We start from the raw sequence: 19,535 nt of genomic DNA on the forward strand, positions 1-19,535 counted from the left end.
CTCCAAAAGGAGAAAGGAAAAAGCACATTAAACCATTCTATATTCTCCAAAACACAAAAAATATGTAGGGTATGTAAAGTAAATATTTCTTCAAGCAATAATCCTATAAAAAGCAATTACACTTACACGTCACTAAAGTTTTCCTAAGTATGGTTATATTTTAAAAACACATTAAACACATGTTTACTATTCATTGATCTATTGAATACTTCAATAAACCCTCCAAACACTCAGATCTAAACTATTACTAATCTCAAGCTAAACTGAAATTAGGCAATGTTTCTACATCCAAAGACTATATCACAGTCACGATTATATAATTAAACAAAGTATCGCAAGCATTGTTAAACAGTTTAACACTATCTTATGATCTGCATATAATTAAACAGAATATACTAAACTGTGAAATAGTTAAACAATGTGGGCCGGATTTTAAACCCCCCCCCCCCTGCACGCGCTGAGCCTATTTTGCATAGGCTCGGCGGCGAGCACAAGCCCCGGGACGCGCGTAAGTCCCAGGGCTTTGCAAAGGGGGCATGTCGGGGGGCGTGTCGGGCGGGCGGCGCAAATTTCGGGGCGGGGCAGGAGGCGTGTCGGGGGCATGATGCCGGCCCGGGGGCGTGGTCGAGGCCTCTGGACCAGCCCCGGGTCGGGTGATGGCAAAACTGGCAGGCGTAAATCTGACAATGATGGGGGGTGGGTTAGGTAGGGGAAGGGAGGGGAAGGTGAGGGGAGGCGGAAGGAAAGTTCCCTTATAAAATCCAGCGTACTTTTGTTCGCGCGTGCGCTGTTTTTGAAAATGTACCCCTGTATCTCACAATCTACTATTTATAGCCAGAAACATTTACTGATTAACATATGAATGTGAGAGGTGTAACAGTTTTTTTAATATCAAGCTGTGGTGGTCCGATAGTATGATATCCTGTCCCTCAAGCTGTGGTATTCCGATAGTATAATATCCTGTCCCAACAAGGCCCTTGTTTCGCCGACCCAGCGTCTTCAGGGGAACTTTCAAAGGGAACAATCAACAGAGTATTATTCACCCCAAACGAATGACTGTAGAAAATATCTGATAAAAAACGAAAATAATCTTAAAATCCTAAACCATCTGAAAGGACTTCCCTCTTCATTATAATTCATCTATTTCTCTAGAAGATGTAGTCAATAATGTTGTGTACTAAAAACCTAATCTACATTAACCCAAGTATATAAAAAGACATACCTACTTAATCCAATTAAATTCTGAATTATCTCTACACAACAATGTTTATATTATCAAAAATAATTTTTATAAAAAAACTTTTGATATTTGTGGAAAAATAATATTTACCTCATCTCACTCCCACCTTATCACCATGGGGTGAGATGGAGATGTAACTAGGTTTGATGTTGCCTCGCAGCTAGATGAATCAATTTCCACTATCAACACAAATATCATAAACCAAATCCATTAGTGTATATAACATATATTTTTTAAAAACAATCTCATAATCCCATTATATAAACAATGTCAATATAATTACAATCACCTTCTAACCATGCTCACAAACAGCAATAAGTAAAATAGAACCCGAAAAAAGCAGAAACAAAGAACTCAACACAAGAATAAATATTCTGCTAGAATGTAAGGCTCTTGTTACATTTCTTAATGGAAGTATAAAGTGACCATCATATAATGTCTGTTAGTGCGAACGGCTTATAGATGAAGCCTTTAAAGCACAAGGACTAATTTAATCATCGGTCACCTATACTGAGTCCATATGTTTTCCTGGCTAAAGCTGTGAATACCTCAGAGTGATGCACAATTAATAAACATGTGATGTGCACTTATCTCCAAGGCTGGCAGTCTTTAGTATGGTCCTGAAGTCTATCCTCCGACACTGCAGGGTTTCGGAGTGTGCAACTCCTTCTTCAGGGAGCTTCAGGAAAATGTAGCTCCTTATAAGTGAGGTCAGCTTGCCTATGAATGCTGTGCAAAAGAGAATGGGAATATGGAGAGAACCAAATAAGGAAAATGACGTCGACAATTTTGTGGCCATTTTGCTAATGGTCCAAAGATGAAGGCCCGGCGTGCCGTTCGTGACACACGGGGCCTTCCATTTTCGGCGTGATCAGAAAATAGCAGCGTAGATCAGAAAATAGCAGCGAGACCCCGGCATGCTGCGAATGGAGCATGTCGGGATGTGCTTAGTTGCCTTTCTCAAAGATATGTTAACCTTTAACCCTATATCTATATATCTGTCTACCAGAAGGCAGCTATTGTGTGGGGATAGATTAACCTTTAACCTAGTGTCCGGGACAGTTCACTGCAGCCTTGTAGGTTGTAGTTTAACCCGTTCAGGGACAGCCAGGCCTGAATGGGGCTCCTTACACCGCAGCCTGGTAGTTTGATCATCCAATGCTCAAAGCAAGCTGATGGATAAAAAGAAGGATTTTTGAGCATGGTTTCCAGAGGCTTGTGATCTGTTATAATTATAAAAGATACTCATTTAGGTATAACTGGTCATTCAGAGGAAATGACCTGGATGGTGATGGGGTTCTTTCCAGTGCAGTCAAACAGTTGATGTAGTGGACCACATCCTTTCTGTGGCAGATTACTTTCAGGTATGCTGCTCAGAGTAAAGTTCCAGGATTTTAAAGCATGTGGCTTCTCTCCCAGCTTTCCCACAGAGTGAATTTTCTTTTTCATTCTCTACTGAATGCTTTCCTTCATAGAAAGTACCACTAAATGAATTCTGTCTGTCCCAGAAGTACAATATAGTGAGGTCTAATGCTATCCTCAAAATGTATAGATTCTCAGCTCCCATCACTGCAGCTACACATACACGTGTTACTTCACACACCGAAATCCAACTTCAGATTGACTTTAGGGCATGCTCACAGTGGGACATTACCAATAGGGTTCAAAATATAGAGTTTCACGCTCCCTGGACATATCATATGGCACAGGTGCTACATAGGTATAAATGGAAATGGGAACATCCCGAAGCTACTTTAATTGCTTCTTTTTCCGTCTGCAAGAAGCTCTGCTCAGCTGGAAACATGACCTTGCTGGCATAACCACAGTATAGATTTGATCCTGTTGAGTCACTGTATGAGCATAGCTTCTAAACCAACAGGGCTGGCATCCACCAAATGTTGTCTTCTTGCCGGGATCAAAGTATAGCAAGATAAAGTCCCTGGAAAGAGATTTTTTTTTGTTAGGTCAGATAAAGCATGTTTAGGTTCATCTGTCCATTCTTATGCTTGATCTTTTTTGGAGAAATTTCAGACTCTGTATAATTGTAGCCAGCTGTGATATGAATCAGCCATTGTAGTTGGCAAACACTAACAGGCTCCTAACTTCTGTTGGACTTTAGACACATAAGCATTTTGGATATCTAGGGTTTGCAGAAGCCCCTTTTTTAGAAAATGAATATCTGAAAAACTCTAATATGAAATAGATTCTGCTATTGAAGTCATTGTAAAGAATGTTGCAAGTTAAATGTTATGTTTTTCAGATGTGGTTCCAAACACTAATATGTCATCACTCACATTAAGAACTCCAGGGAGTCCAGCTAACACCTCCTGGATAATATGTTGAAAGATTTCAACAGCCGAAGAAATGCCAAAGCTGAGGCATTTGTATTAATGAAGGCTGACATGAGTTGTAAAAGTACTTGTATACCTTGACTCAGGGTGATTCTCGAGTTGATGATATCCTATTGTGATGTAAAGTTTGGAAAAATAGTGTGCTTTTTTCAGATGGACAATGATGTCATCTACAGTGAGAGTAATGTGTTGTTTATGGTTAATAGATTGTTTTGGAAGCTGCATGTCCATATGCATCCACATTTTCCCTGGTTGCTTTGATTTATGAGTGACAACTTCTGAGGACACCAATGATTTGAGGCCCTCAACATGGTGATACAATTGACTTACATGTGATATTTATATGATATTGATTTTGTATTTCATTGCATTGATTATTTTGTTTTGATAATGGACTTTTGACATTATTTTATCTGGTGTTGAAGGATTAAAGATCTGTGTTTCTATTGGTCTGTGTTTTAATTATTTACTGGATGGGATTTTTTTAGTTTATACTATTCTATGAGGATGATCTAGATTTATTATTCTGTTTATGAATATAAAGCTAAGTTTACTGATGTATGTTTTTAAATGTTATTATTATGCAAGATTTATATTTTGTATTTTTTAATTGTATTTTGATTTTTTTCAACCTTTGTGCCATGCTTCATGATTTCTTATGATTGCATGTGTGTAATAAATGTTTTGATAATCTGGTTACAATGTCAAGTTCTTTACCGTGTGCCAATCCTTCCTCAACCAGTTGCCTAGTATGAAAAGATATGTTAGTGTGGTAAGGCCCTGAATGAACAGTATCATCAATGTGTAATTTCACTTGTTTTCCTTTTATTTTATTTATTTATTTATTTATTTATTTATTGGCTTTTTTATACCGATATTCGAGAGAACATCATATCGGTTTACATAAAACTGAAAGAAATACAATAAAACAAGGGCAGGGGAAGGGGAACAGGGGGAAAAAATGGACTGAGAAAAGAGGTGAAAAAAAGGACAGGTGGTAACTGAACAAGAATTGAACATCCAGAGCAAACGAATAATATATAATAATAATGATAATATACATATTTGCAATAAGAGGTTATATATAACTTTACAGTATGGTGAATGGCAATACTATATAAAGGTCTCAATATTTACAAAAAACTTGCAAAGAATGCGGTAATAAAAGGAGTGATACGGGGGGAGGGGGGCATACAATAAAATTAAGGATGGAATAACAATTCAAGGCGAAGTGGGGGGGGGGGGGGGTAATGCCTTTGAGAATGGAGTCAGTTAGGGAGAGGAGGAGGATCTCAGTATTGAATGATTTACGGAAGCCAAATTGGGAAGGGTGTAGTATGCCGTTGTCCTCCAGGTATTCAGAGAGCTGAGAATTAACAGCCTTTTCCATAATTTTAGCTAAAAAGGGAAGGTTGGAAATTGGACGGTAGTTAGAGAGGTTAGCTGAGTCGAGGGTTGGTTTTTTAAGGAGAGGCTTTACGACTGCAAGTTTAAGTGAGTCTGGGACTTTGCCATGAGAGAGGGAACAGTTAATTATGTTGGCAATGGGCTTAGAGATGATTGTGGGTATGGATAATAGAGATTTTGTGGGAATGGTGTCAGAGATGTGAGTAGCTGGTTTGATTCTCTTTAAGATGGTTTCTACTTCTTTGGCCGAGGTTAATTCAAGGGAGGTAAGATTGGTATTGGGATTTATAGGGAGGGAATTTGTTGGAGTGGGGGAGGAGGAGAAGCAGAGGAGGATATTTGCTATTTTGTTTTTGAAGAAGTGGGCGAGTTCTTCGCATTTGTTATTGGCTTCTTTATCCGTGATAGGAGGGGGTGTTGATTTGGTAAGTTCTGCCACATAAGAGAATAGGGCTTTTGCATTGTATTGATATTCATGGATCTTAAGAGCATAGAAATCACGTTTGGTCTGAAGGATCGAGAGTCTATAGGTATGTAGTGAAGATTTGTAGCTGGCTGAGTGTCTGAAAAACAAATCTCTGACACTTTCAAAAGCAATCAACTGCGCTCCCTTTAGTCTTCCTTAGTATCTGCTTTGAAAGTAGCCATTTTTTCTCTCAGTAGCATCTCCAGCTCTGGTGAGCTTTTGGCTACTCCTCTTTTAGCTCTGGAGTCTTTAGGACCCTTTCTTAGCGGCAGCTTTTCCTTTGTTCAAGACTTCCACCATTGACAAAATCCCTTCTTAGGGAATACTTCTCCAAGAATTCTCCCAAGACAGACAAGAAATTATAATCACTTCTGCTTTCTGAAAACAGCTTCAGTTTCTCCTCGGGATTCTCCCATTTGAACTCTAAGATCCTTTCCTTCCTGGAAGTATTGGGATCCTGACTGGGCCCAAACCATCTATACTTGATAGGAACTCTTCTTCAGATTCCCCTTAGAAGAGGAAACAACCAAACTTCTGATGTGCTCCATGTGGAGGAATGGACCCCATAAAACACCCTCTGCAAGGACAAGCACTTACACCCTTAGCTCTGGTGGAGCTCAGGCTGACTCCTCTAGAACTCCCGCTGCATCACATGGATGCAGGAGTTTTGTCAAACCCATGACACCTCTGAGGAGAGAGTGTCAAATCTCCTCAATAACTCCTATCTCCACTGGCCTCCCTAACAGGGGCAGGATCTGTTGAGACCACCGACTCTACACTATAGGGCTACTACACAAGTAAGGAGCAGATTTGGGGATCCTCTTACACCTATTCATTGGAACATACTCTAATGGGCTTTAAGGAGGACTTCTGATTCTCTAGGTTCCACAGTTTGGATCATGAGAATTAGCCCTAAATTGCTATAGTTAATCAAAGTAGCTGTACTAGAAGTTACCACATACTGTACGTTGTGCCAGCAACAGACAAGTCTCTGAAACCAAAATAAGGTGAGAATGCACCACATATTGGCCCTGGCTCTGGATTTACATAGGCACATATTTTTAAAAGTTGTAGAGGCAGTATTTCTGGTAGACATCTTATGTATGAGACATCACATTCACTGATGCCCTTATGTTGATTAAAACCTCAGTCTTATGTCCTTGTGTAAGAATATGTCATAATAGCTGAGCTTTTTGCTCCAAAATGTAATTTCATCTGAAATAGCAAGGAAAAGCAGATATTCAAAGATTTACTAATAAGGACCTCATATAACAGGGCACGTAAACTATACTATTAACTGCAGTGTCTTATGTTATAAATATATAGGCACTCATTTCATTCATATAATCATTGGCCCAGGATAGATTCAATGTCCAAATATCCTAGGTAAAGTAAGTATTTTTTTAAACTTTAAATATTGGAGATAAACTGTCCTTAACTGCAAATCAATGTAGTAACCAAAACTTGAAAGTTTCCTTGGGGCCAATGTGATAAGGTGCGCTGAAGCTGCCGCAGGTTTGTGCGTGTGTGTATACAAGTTTGTACGTGCATTTTCCGCGCAAAGCCCTATTCGGGGATGCAATAAGGCTTTTGTGCACAGGAAAAAAGAGCGTACGAATGCACTCACAGACCCGTGTTTTTCCTGCGTGAATGCATGCTAACGGCAAGCAAAGGAGGTGATTAGCTAATCATAGGCAATGCAGGGAGCCGCGCTAATGCTACTGAGGGTTTTTTACCGCCATGGTCAGGGCACGAGTTAAGTGGCAGCGCTGAATCGGGGGGGGGCCTATGTCGGCGTCTGAGCATCCTGAAAACTACCTTGCTGAGCGCCTGTCTTAGTGTCTGAGTGGCCAGCTTAGCTAGGCGCTTATCTGGGCACTAGGTAGGTGCTTCCTAGGTGCCTTTCTGGGCACCCAATGGCATACATTCCCGACCAAGCCTTACTGTTGCTGCTTGGGCGCTGAGCTAGGCGCTTACTTGGTCACGAATGTATGCCATCGGGCTCCCAGAAAGGCACCTAGCTACCATTGCCGTTCAGGTGCGACTAAGTAAGCGCCTAGCCCAGTGCCTGAGCAGCAACAGTAGCTAGGTGCCTTTCTGGGTGCCCGATCATGCAGATAAGTGAGCAAATAAGCACCTAGCTGAGCGCCCAAATGGCAAAGTACAATAGGCGCCTTTCTGCACGCCTGATCGTGCAGATATGTGAGCAACTAGGCACCTATCTGAGCACTCAAACGGCAAAAGTAGCTAGGCGCCTTCTGGGTGCCCGATCGTGCGGATTTTTCTGCCACGAACAGAGCACGAGCGGCCTGATAAGTCCCGGCTTCAGAGTGGCCAGCTTTTCACGGCGTCCGAGGTAGGAGCTTCCCTGGGCAGACAGATACCCAGCCAGAAGAGCGGCAAGATTGTTATGAATTAGCATCCATGAAAATATTTACCCTGTTTCTGCAGCACAGTTATTAGAAATATTTAAAAATACTTTCCAGGGTCATACTTTCACTTAATAGGGAGACCCGCTTGCTTGCTTTTATGTGTAGATTATCAGTGCGAGTTTTGAGTACGGATGCGGCCATAGGCCCGGTACCATGCTTAGGTACGCACATTTTTCTATAAATGTGCGGATTTCTGCGCGCAAGTCATTTGCATCATTTATGGTTTTTACATCCTGCGGAAGCAGCAGCTTCAGCCACGCGCGGTGATCAAAACCCGCGCACATAACGAACTCCTTTTTTGCCGCGGGTCTTATTACATCGGCTCCCTTGAAAGTTCCAGAAGATAAATTTAATCCGAGCTAATGAACAGTACTCTGGATCCACAGGAACCAATCAAGCATTTGAACTCTGCCTTGTAAATCGCCTTGACACTGCGGCGTTTTCGAACTCCTCTTCGTCAGGGGTCAGAATTAGCACATGGCACATTAGCTCTAATCATTTCTATTTAAAGTCCATAATAATTTTCAAAAGAGCAGCACTCGTTTCCATGGCTTTTTGTTCAGCAGAGCTGATTTGCTGTGAAGGCACTGTAAACCTATAAAAGCTGTCATTTCTGAGTAGATTAACATGTTCTCCATCATGCTGTAAATTCATTGCATGCTGTCATGCATTGGTGGATTTGCAGACATTTGCATAGTGGTTTCTTTTTCCACAGTTGTGACAACAAATTATTATGTCTCTGGTCCCTATAACTGTAGCATTCCACAGTTGTTATCTTGGTGACTGGATGCTGAGGAGTAAATATTCAAAGGAGCAGTGAAGTTAACCAGTTATTTTACTGGCTAACTCTGTTCAGATATTCAATCACAACTAATCAGCTAAAGCTGCAGCTGACTGGTTAAATCTAACTGCATGGGGAGCGAGGAGCCCATACCATTGTCAGAACCGGCTATTCTGAGACCTGATGTTCCTGCGGTGGAGGATGAACCGCTGACATCATTTGGATGACTTACAGTTTAAAAGACCTGAGCCCTGCGGCACTGGTAGGGTGCGTGAGGAGGAGCCATACCATTGATAGTACCTGCTAGCCTGAGCCAGCCGTTCCTGTAGTGGAAGCTGATGACATTTGGGTATGTCTATGGTTTAAAAGACCTGAGCTCTGCGTTGCGCCACTGCTGGTGTGCCGAAACCATGTTCCAAAGGGGCACACCCCTAGGTCACGATCTGCCTGGGCTATTGTCTCCTCGTATTTCTTTGGCCTTGGATCGTTATGGGAAAGAAGAGTAAAAGTAGTGTAAGAACTTTTCTATCTGAGACAACTACTCTCTCTTCTCCTTCCAAGCTGACTCTTGAGGCTTTTTCCAGTCACAAAATAATCCAGGACATTTGGGACTTGGAGCATTAGGCTCCATTCTTAGGAAACATCAGTTTCCCTTAATCTTGGTGGCTCTTTTCCACCACACACTGAATCATTAACCATGGCTAGGAATGGTACAGATTGAGATATCCTACTCACCTTCTCTCCATGATGGAGAGGGCTCTGCAACAGGGGAGCTGCCTTCAGCTACCCTTAGTGGGTAAGAGACTATGGTCATTCTGAACTTCTGAAGTCTGCATTAATAATTTAGAAGTGTTGTGGATAGCAGTTGTTAAGCTGGAGAAATCTCTTTCTTCTAAAATAGATTCAATGCTGGACTCCTTAGAAGGTATGTCTGTCAAGGCGAGGAACATTCAAGACTAATTAAGGAATGCATGTTGAAATTGGTAATAAATGTTCACAACTACATGAATGTAATGTAGCTCATGAACAATAACCACATATTACATCGGAAAATTGAAAATATGGGGAATTATTCTAGAAGACTGAATTGAAGATTTTTTAATTTTTCCTGCTGTTCCTTAATTAATCCCTATGGAGATGCTGGCAAAGTTTTACCTTGACTATTTGAAAATTTAGAAAAATTTTGTTAGTTCAGTTTCCAGTTTTTTTTTTTTATTTGCCTGATCTGGTGAAATCAGTTTCATTTGGTGAAGATATGGATAAGGTGACGGTATCATTGGATAGTTCTGATGTTACAGGTTTCCTCGAGCAGTCACAGTCGCAAGTATCTGATAGAGCTACCTTGTTGGTAACTTTTATGCAAACTTATAATGAGATTGTAAGATACCTGCTGCGGGCTGATGTAATAAGACCCACACTGAAATCGGCACTATTTTTCAGTGCGTTTTTTTTTTTTTTTTAGCACGTGCTGCAAAAGCAGGTGGCTCTGTGGAATGTAATAAGAGATAGCATGCAAAATGAAATGCACACAAAAAAATCCCGGGGAAGAACAAATACATGCACCAATAGCCGCACAAGCCCCGATATAGAAAGCCACAGGAAAAACACACACACACTAAGGGGTAGATTTTCAAAAAGCGCGATTTGGCGTACTTTTGTTGGCGCATCAGGCGCAAACAAAAGTACGCTGGAATTTTAGTAGATACGCGCGTATCCACTAAAATCCTGGATCGGCCGCTCGCAAGGCTACTGATTCCGTATAGCTGGCGCGCGCCGAGCCGCACAGCCTACCTCCGTTCCCTCCGAGGGCCGCCTCCGAAATCGGAGCGGCCTCGGAGGGAACTTTCTTTTGCCCTCCCCCTCACCTTCCCCTCCCTCCCTACCTAACCCACCCCCCCAGCCCTGTCTAAATTCCCCCCCTTACCTTTGTCGGGGGATTTACGACTCCCGGAGGAGAAGTAAATCCCCGCGCGCCAGCGGGCCGCTAGCGCGCCGGGACGCGACCTGGGGGCGGGTCCGGAGGGCGCGGCCCGCCTCAAAAACGCTGCGCGGATCGGGCCCGCCCCCGACACGCCCCCCCTCGAAAAACCCCGGGACTTACGCGAGTCCCGGGGTTCTGCGCGCGCCGGTAGGCCTATGTAAAATAGGCGCACCGGCGCGCAGGGCCCTGCTTGCGTAAATCCGGGCTGATTTACGCGAGCAGGGCTCTTAAAAATCCGCCCCTAAACTTATAGGCGCTAATAAAAAATATTGCAGAGTTTCAAACATGGGCAAGTGATCAAAGACAACAAAGTATGAGAATTACAGGTACATTGCTTAGAATGAAACTGCACCCGAAGGTAACTTTCCTTTGGGTTGTTTCCAGATCAGGGCACACGTACATTTCCACATGGTAAAGTGCTGTTGGTTCCTTGCGTATGCCGTTGGTGTGGGTTAGGCAAATATGCAATCAGAGCTATTTACAGTTGACATGGCTTATTCTGAGGTGCAGTCTGAGGTATATGCACTCAACTATGTAGCAGAGTTGGCATAGCTCAGACACGTGCTGTAACTTAATTTCTGTCCTGACCCAGGCACTATAAAACCTGCTTAAAAAATCCTGCACTAATCAATTTCCCTGCTAACGGGTCTCCCTGCATTGCCCATGAATAGATAATTGCCTGCTTTACATTTGTGCTGCCTCACTTAGGCAGTCAAGCATAGCTGGTTAGCACTGCATGCATACTGTGCCAACCGGCTAAATCTGAAAACCCTGCCCCAGGCATATCCTGATCCATCCCCTTTTTTTCTGGTTACATCTGTGCACGCAGTGATTTTGTGTGGACAGATTTTAGCTGGATGAGGGAGGGAGAGGTGAGACATTTTTCAATGGTTAGATTTATGTGGTTAAAAGCCATTTAACCGCACATGCCTTCTGACACCACATCCACTGAGTTTTCTGAAACTGACTGCCACCTGGGAGATATGATGATTGATTCCAGGTACAATATTTCTTATGAAGCGCCTGGGTAGTCTCTGCACCTGCTGGCCCAGTGCTGGGCTTTCTTTCCTGTGCCTGACATTTTGACACTTCATTTCCTTCTGCAGTGCCCAGTATTTCAGAAAGGCACATCTGGAAATCTCTGAGAATTTGTTTCTTCAGTTTGGCTGAATGACAGACTTGGTATGATCTGTCCTCTGATCTTGTGATCCTCATCTGCAAGCTCTTGTATGGTGGTGTAGCTGGGCATGGTAACCATCTCTATTTTCTCCTGCCTGCTAATGTGCTGGTCTGAATTCATACTGTTCAAAGTTTATACTCCTATATGGTTTAAAATATTTTTTGAGGGATGCTTTTGCACTGTGATAGTTTTTTGTTTTTTTAATTTCCTTTTCCAGTGTCTGACTGGGTTTTGAAAACTGGACGCATTTCATTTGCTGCAGAATGTACCAACATTGCCCGCTTGGTAATGGCGTCATTGTCCCTCAAGAAACAGATTTTCCAATCTTTCAAGCCAAAATTTCTACCTTGTTCCAGGAGAGGGATAGGTGATTCATTATAGAAAATTCTGGAACATGAGGCAGCATGTTGCAAAATAAAAACCAACAATCACATTTAATCGGCAGGTCTGCTTTTTTGTGTGTGTGTGTGTGTGTGTGTGTGTTGAGGCTCCTTTGTGCAGTTGGGTGAGTATGCCATACGCAAGATGGATGCTCCTAGAAGCTGTTGTAAGCCTTCACTTATGCCACACTCACAATGGCGGTTGCATACACACAGAGACTATATGAGGATGTACACTTGGAAATCTCTAGAAAAGAAAGCAAACAGCAAAACAAGAATGTTCAGGAGTCAGAGTGGAATAAAGTCTGTTGTGAGCTGGCAGTATGAGCTCAGATAGCAGGAGGGTAACCACCAGTGCTGTCATTGTTCTGAGGATGCATAATGTAAATTTCACACACTGACAGCAGACTCCTTTTGATTCCTAGCACAGCACATAATTCCCCTTGCTTGTTCTGTTACAGAAAAACATCCAACAGTCAGTTACCTCAGGCCGGTTCCCCAGCCTTGGTATTCCCCTGAAAATATGGGATGGATCATTCTGGCTGTTTTGGCAGCAAAGGTCTCACAAATGTCCTGGCCAGGTAGTGAGGAGCATTTTATCAGAACACGGCCAGTCTGATGGTGGAATAGGAGCAGTGATCTGGCCTAGGTGGGGAAGGAAGGGACAGAAAGTGGCAGACAAGAGGGGAGGAGAGGCATCAACTGCTTTGTGGAAGAAGGGAAGAGAAGTAAGATGGCAGCAATCTGCTGAAGAGGACAAAGGGGGCATGCACTAAAGTGTATTAATGCTATAGCAAGCAATTGTCAGCACGTGCAAGCTAGTTTACATGCGATGCATGTCAGCGCATGCAAAATAACTTGATAGTTTTAACATGAAATCTATGCTAATGCAATTAAAAACTATGCAAAATAGCTCATTACCTATTAGTGTAGTAAAAAAAAGTACACATGCAAGCTGCATTGCAGATGAATTAATGCAAAAACCTTAATTACTTTTTGAGGAAGTACAGTTAATTTTTTTGCAATGTTATCCATATGCAGGTGCTTTATCATTGGCCATTAGTATCTGTAATCCCCAGCCACTGGGCATATAAAATGTTGAGAGTATCTGTCCCAATAGGGTGAGGGGCAGTCTCTCTATTTTATGTAGTGGGTTCAAACATTTGGGTCATGCAGATGGAGAAGTGGACCCTATTAATAACAGTGGGGGGGGGGGAGGGATGTGCTGACGTCACTGACAAGGATGGCCGCTTAGAGTGAACGTTCCCGGCGAATTTTATAAAATCGGCCTGAATCAGCTGCATCCATCTATTGTTTGCGACCAAACTCTCCTATAATTGGTAAGCCGAAACCCATGATGGCTTAAAAGGGAAAAAGCCCAGATCTCACACAATTTTCCTACCTAAAATCGGGCGAAGACTGCAGCGCATTCACCTCGGAACAGGCCGAGAGCAGGGCCTCTGAGACGGAGCCTGACCACACGGCGCCTGCAACTCTGTCGGAGTTGAGAGAGTGGTTCATTGAGCTACGGGCAGATCTTAAGCAGGACCTCCTACAGTCAATTTCTGATGTCCGTGAGGATCTGGCAGCCATGAGGACAAGAGTGGATGAATTAGATGTAAGAGTAGAACGGCAAGAGGATCTTCTGAAAAAAATGGGGGACGAACAACAACAATGTAGATCAGAACAACTTACCCTGGCTGAAAAGGTAGAAGATCTGGAAAACAGGTCCGGAATAATAATATCCACATCCGTGGCATACCGGAGTTGCAGGAATATTCCAACTGTCGGGAAGTGGTGCTGAAAATTTTTAGATTTATCATGGTGTTGGGGGCTGAAGAAAGACTAGAGGGCGTGACAGAGCCATAAACTTTTCACATTGAAAGGGCGCATAGAATCCAAGGCCCAAGACTGGCGGAGAAGCCAAGGGATATGTTGATCTGCCTGCAGACCTATCAAGAAAAATCACTATTGTATGCAACATCGAGTAAACAGCAAGAATGGCTTTGGGAAGGCCATAAAATCTACATATACAATGACCTGGCAGCAATCACACTGCGCAAACGCTTTGAAATGCGGGCTGCAACTTCAGTACTGTAGGAACATAATATAAGATATCAGTGGACATTCCCTTTCAGTCTTACATTCACTGTGGAAGGTGCTTCAAACTGAGTTAAGAACTTAGGGGAAGCAAAAGAGGCTTTCCATAAAGCAAACCTACCATTCATTTTCCCTGTCACCAGACCAGAGGCTCTGCCCTATAAAATGACAACTACACCGCACTGGCAGAGAGTGGGAAACACTAGGCAATTGGAGCGCCAGAAATGGACATCTCAGGATATTCAGCAGAAGATAACAGCTCAAAGGTGTGCTGAATAGAGAAGTTACTTCCCATATAGATTTTGCTACGCAGGATGGATGACTAATGCAACGTAATACAGGGTGACTTTATGGCATTCAAAAAGTGCTAGAGACATGGCACATTTATACTAGAAGCTAATGGCTGATTCAGGACTGAGACCAAGGGGTAGATTTTTAAAAACTGTGTGATCGCGTACTTTTGTTTGCGCAGCCTGGATCGGCGCGTGCAAGGCTGCCGATTTTGGGCAGCCGGCACGCGCCGAGCCGCGCAGCCTGCCTCCGTTCCCTCTGAGGCCGCTCCGAAATCGGAGCGGCCTCGGAGGGAACTCCCTTTCGCCCTCCCCTCACCTTCCCCTTCCTTCCTCTACCTAACCCACCCCCCCGGCCCTATCTAAACCCCCCCCCCCACCTTTATCCATGGATTTACGCCTCCCGGAGAGAGTCGTAAATCCACGCGCACCAGTGGGCTGCTGGCACGCCGAGACTTGACCCGGGGGCGGTTCCGGAGGGCGCGGCCACGCCCCGTGCCAAAACCACGCCCCCGGTCCCACCCCAAAACACCACGCCCCGCCCCCGAAACGCCGCGTCATCGGGTCCCGCCCCCCCCCCGACACGCCCCCTTCCGAAAACCCCGGGACCTATGCGCGTCCCGGGGTTCTGCGCACGCCGGCGGCCTATGGAAAATAGGCACGCCGGCGCGCAAGGCCCTGCTTGTGTAAATCCGGGCAGATTTACGCGAGCAGGGCTTTGAAAATCCACCCGCAAGTGTGAGATGGTTGTTTTACGGTCACCGGGAAGTGGCTTACTTGTTGGAGTGTCAGACCCCCAAAGATAGGAGGTATCTGGGAGTTGGATACATTTGATACAAGTGGGATGGGGGGGGAGGGATATCCATGAGCTCACAAGGAATGTTTTTTGTCATAATTTGCTATGGTGTTCAGTGGGGCATGTATAATGGCAAGGGAGGAAGGGTTGGAAGCTCGCAGAATAACTGGGGTATGGGATGGCTCTAAAATTGTGGTCCCTTAATGTTAAGGGCCTTAATTCTCACACAAAGCGGCAATTGTTGCAGCGTGACCTCATATGCCAACATGTAGACATAGCTATGGTCCAGGAAACCCACGTGTGCAAGCACCACGAAAGAATATTGCAACTTAAAGAGTATCCCAATTATTATTTAGCTACTAGTATAAACACCACCAGATATGCTGGGGTAGGCATCTTCATTGCCCAACAAGTCACTTTTGAATACTTGCCACATTTAGCAGACCTGTTAGGCCATTATATTTTATTGAAAATACAAATTGACAGGAAAGTGCTCACTCTAGTTAATGTATACGCACCCAACACTGATCAGGGCCCATTTTTGCATTCTTTAACAGATGTACTCACTACTTTCGCAGAGGATCAACTCTTATGGGGCGGGGATCATAACCTGGTATGCAACCCTAGGGTGGATACGTCCAATTATTGGAATGCAGAAGGTTGAAAGGCTACATCAGAATTATCTGCCCTTATGCATAATTGGGGATTAATTGACATATGGGGGCAGCGCTATCCGACATCTAGAACATACACATTTTTCTCAAATCCTCATAACACCTACTCGAGGATTGACTTCATACTCATAGATAAAGGCATACAAAATCATGTTACAGAATTGGGCATAGGGGATATCACCTGGTCCAATCATGCCCCAGTTTGGGCCACTGTGCTGGTGGCCACCTTGGACTCGGGCTTACGATTTTGGAGGTTACAGGATGACTTATTGAGGGACCCTGCTAATGGTAAAGTAATAATAGATCACCTTCAGGACTATTTTAAGCTTAATATAGGCTCAGTGAAGGCGGTGGGCTCTTTATGGGAATGTTCCAAAATAGTGATGCGGGAACCTTATAACATTGTCCTCAGCTTTATGGAAAAAGAGGGAAAAAATTCGAATTGACTTAGCTCACTTACCTGACAACACTCACACACTCTTAGTGATGTCATTCTGAAGAAGCTACGAGTAGCACGTACTGAACTGAACTTGCTAGACTCCTCTCAAATAGCACACGCTTTAGATTGCAGAAAACGGAGGTAATTTGAGGGTCATAATAAAGCAGGATGGATCCTAGCCAGGCAAGTGAAACAGCGCTCTACCCAGAATAACATAGCAAAGATCAAGGATAGTAAAGGGAGGATATTAGCTGCCACGCAGGATATCCAAGAATGTTTTACTAACTTTTACTCCTTATTGTACAGTAAAGACCAGGCAATCACTCTTGAAGCTATAGACAAATATTTAAAATCTGTGCCATTACCTGACCTTATGGAGCCCCAACAACAATTCTTAGACAGCCCCATAAATATTGTGGAAGTGCAAACAGCAATTCAGGATCTAAAGGCTGGAAAGTCCTCAGGGCTCGATGGTTTTACGGGCGGTTATTATAAGACATGTAGCACACAGCTTTTAGGTCCGCTTACCGATTTTTTCAACAGACTAAGGGAGGGGGACCCCCTACCCATCCACTCAGGTATTACAATCCTAGCGAAACCAGGGAGAGACCCCACTCAGTGCGGATCTTATTGTCCAATTTCATTAATTAATATAGATTTGAAAATTTTATCCAAAGTCTTGGTGGCCCGCCTAAATACAATCCTTCCCCAATTAATACAAAGGTACCAAGTTGTTTTTATCCCACAAAGAATGGCGGCGGATAATGTGCGTAAGGTCATGGATATACTATGGTGGGCTCAAACAGAAAAGGTTCCATTGGTCCTCTTAGCCATCGATGCTGAAAAGGCCTTTGACTTAGTGCATTGGGACTTTTTATTTGCAACCTTGGCAAAAATGCACTTTGGGCCTAAATTTCTGGGATGGGTAAAAAGTCTATATTATGATCCTGTTGCCAGGATTAAGGTCAATGGAGGATAAGGGTATGGATACCTATTTCCCATACAGTGGGGTACCTGACAGGGATGCCCTCTGTCCCCACTTTTATTCGCTCTTTTCTTGGAGCCTCTTACCACTGGAGTTTGGGAATCAGACCAGATTGAGGGAATACGATTGGGGACCTTGCATTTAAAAATATCACTCTTTGCGGATGATATTCTTCTGACCCTTACTAATCTCACTAAATCTATACAGCTGTAACAGAAGAGATATGTGCTTTTGGTGCTGTGTCCGGTTTTAAGATTAACTTGGATAAAACAGAGCTATTAAGTATTTCAGCTGACCAGACTACTATTCAGGAGTTGAAGCGACACTATCCTTTTAAAGTAGCCACAACCTCGCTCAAATATTTAGGAGTTCATATTGGTCCCGATGTGAATGATCTATTTCATTTTAATTATACACTGTTACTCCATACCATTCAACATGATCTCCAAAAATGGGTCAGAGAACATTATTCCTAGCTAGGACGCATTGCCATAGTAAAAATGAACGTGTTACCTAGGTTACTATACCTCTTTAATACATTACCAATCTACATTAGCCCAGCCATACTGCGCTCGTGGCAAAAAATCCTGTTTGATTTTATTTGGCGCAGGCGACCTCCACGGATATCTAGGCGCTTGCTTTATCAACTCCGGAACAGAGGCGGTTTAGGCATACCTAACTTGGAATGGTACTACGCAACAGCGCAACTGAATGCAATTCCTGACATGCATAGGAAGGGCTCTGCGAAGCAAAGGGTGTCCTTTGAAGAACAAATAGCAAGGGGGATGCCATTAGAAGCTATGGCATGGCAACCTCATCATACCTGGATTATAAAAGGGAAATTATCCATGGCATTGGAAACGACCATGAAATTGTAGTCTAAGTGGAAAGATCGAATAGTGGTAATAGGGTGTATTTTTATTCCACAAGTCTATATTATCATGTTCAATTTTCAGCGGGTCATGAAAATCGCTCATTCAGTGCATGGTACGCAAAAGGCATGGCTCATATAGAACATCTTCTCCAGGGATGTTCCTTAATGCCATGGCCAGAAATACAAAAAGTATACCAGTTACCTATAGGGGACTTTCTGGCTGGGTGCCAAGTAACTCATTTCTAGAATACACCATTGATTTTATCATCTCTACGACAGGGCAAAACATTATTTCTTCACGGAGAGGGTGGTGGATGCCTGGAATGCCCTTCCGGAGGATGTGGTGAAGACCAGAACTGTGAAGGACTTCAAAGGGGCGTGGGATAAACACTGTGGATCCATAAAGTCAAGAGGCTGCCAATGAAGAGTGGGTGACTCGCCAGAATGATGGCTACTGCCTGGAGTCAATACCCTTATTAAATAAACATACACAGGCTTACTGTGACTCCAACATCGCTCTAAGCTTCAACAGCAAGAGGAAATGTGGAAAAAAGGATTCACACTCACAAAGAGGGGAGTAGCCGGCTTGTTACGGCGGTTACTACCCCAAATCAAATAAGCCTGATACTTCACTTTCAATGCATATACAGCAAAGTTCTCTGATTCAACGGCAGGGGAGAAGAAAAACTGATACTTCACACATCCAGCAGAGCTCTCTGCTTCAACGGCAGGGGAGAAGAAAAGAGGGTTCGCACTCACAAAGCGGGGAGTAGCTGGCTTATTACGGCGGTTACTACCCCAAACCAAATGTGCCTGATACTTCACTTTCGATGCACATCCAGCATGGCTCTCTGCTTCAACGGCATGGGAGAAGACTTATACGTCACGCATATCCAGCATAGCTCCCTGCTTCAACGGCAGGGGAGAAGAAAAACAACCAATAAGGGCTAATAACATAGTCTGGGTAAAACAAATAAGCATGGGTGCAGCTTGCTTATTGCGGCGGCTACTACCCCTAACGAATCAAGCTAGATATTTCACTTGGATGCAGCTCCATCACTGCTCTCTACATTAAAGGTGGGGGTGGAAGGGAAATAGAACCAAGAGCTAAGAGAAACAGATAAGTATGAGAGAAAATATGTGTGAAGCTTGCTGGGCA

At 43.5% G+C, this 19,535-nt stretch overlaps 1 protein-coding gene across 1 annotated transcript in view; it reads left to right on the plus strand.

Moving 5' to 3' along the window:
• The first annotated feature begins 5,473 nt into the window (after positions 1-5,473).
• LOC115100202 (protein limb expression 1-like) overlaps positions 5,474-19,535 on the plus strand; it is a 125,464-nt gene continuing 111,402 nt past the window's right edge. Inside the window, exons 1-3 of the mRNA XM_029618524.1 lie at positions 5,474-5,528; positions 12,056-12,123; positions 13,588-13,946. Coding sequence (XP_029474384.1) covers positions 5,474-5,528; positions 12,056-12,123; positions 13,588-13,946 — 482 coding nt within the window. The remainder of the gene's footprint in view (positions 5,529-12,055; positions 12,124-13,587; positions 13,947-19,535) is intronic.

The sequence above is a fragment of the Rhinatrema bivittatum genome, chromosome 1, assembly GCF_901001135.1.
Source record: "Rhinatrema bivittatum chromosome 1, aRhiBiv1.1, whole genome shotgun sequence".
NCBI classification, from domain to species: domain Eukaryota; kingdom Metazoa; phylum Chordata; class Amphibia; order Gymnophiona; family Rhinatrematidae; genus Rhinatrema; species Rhinatrema bivittatum.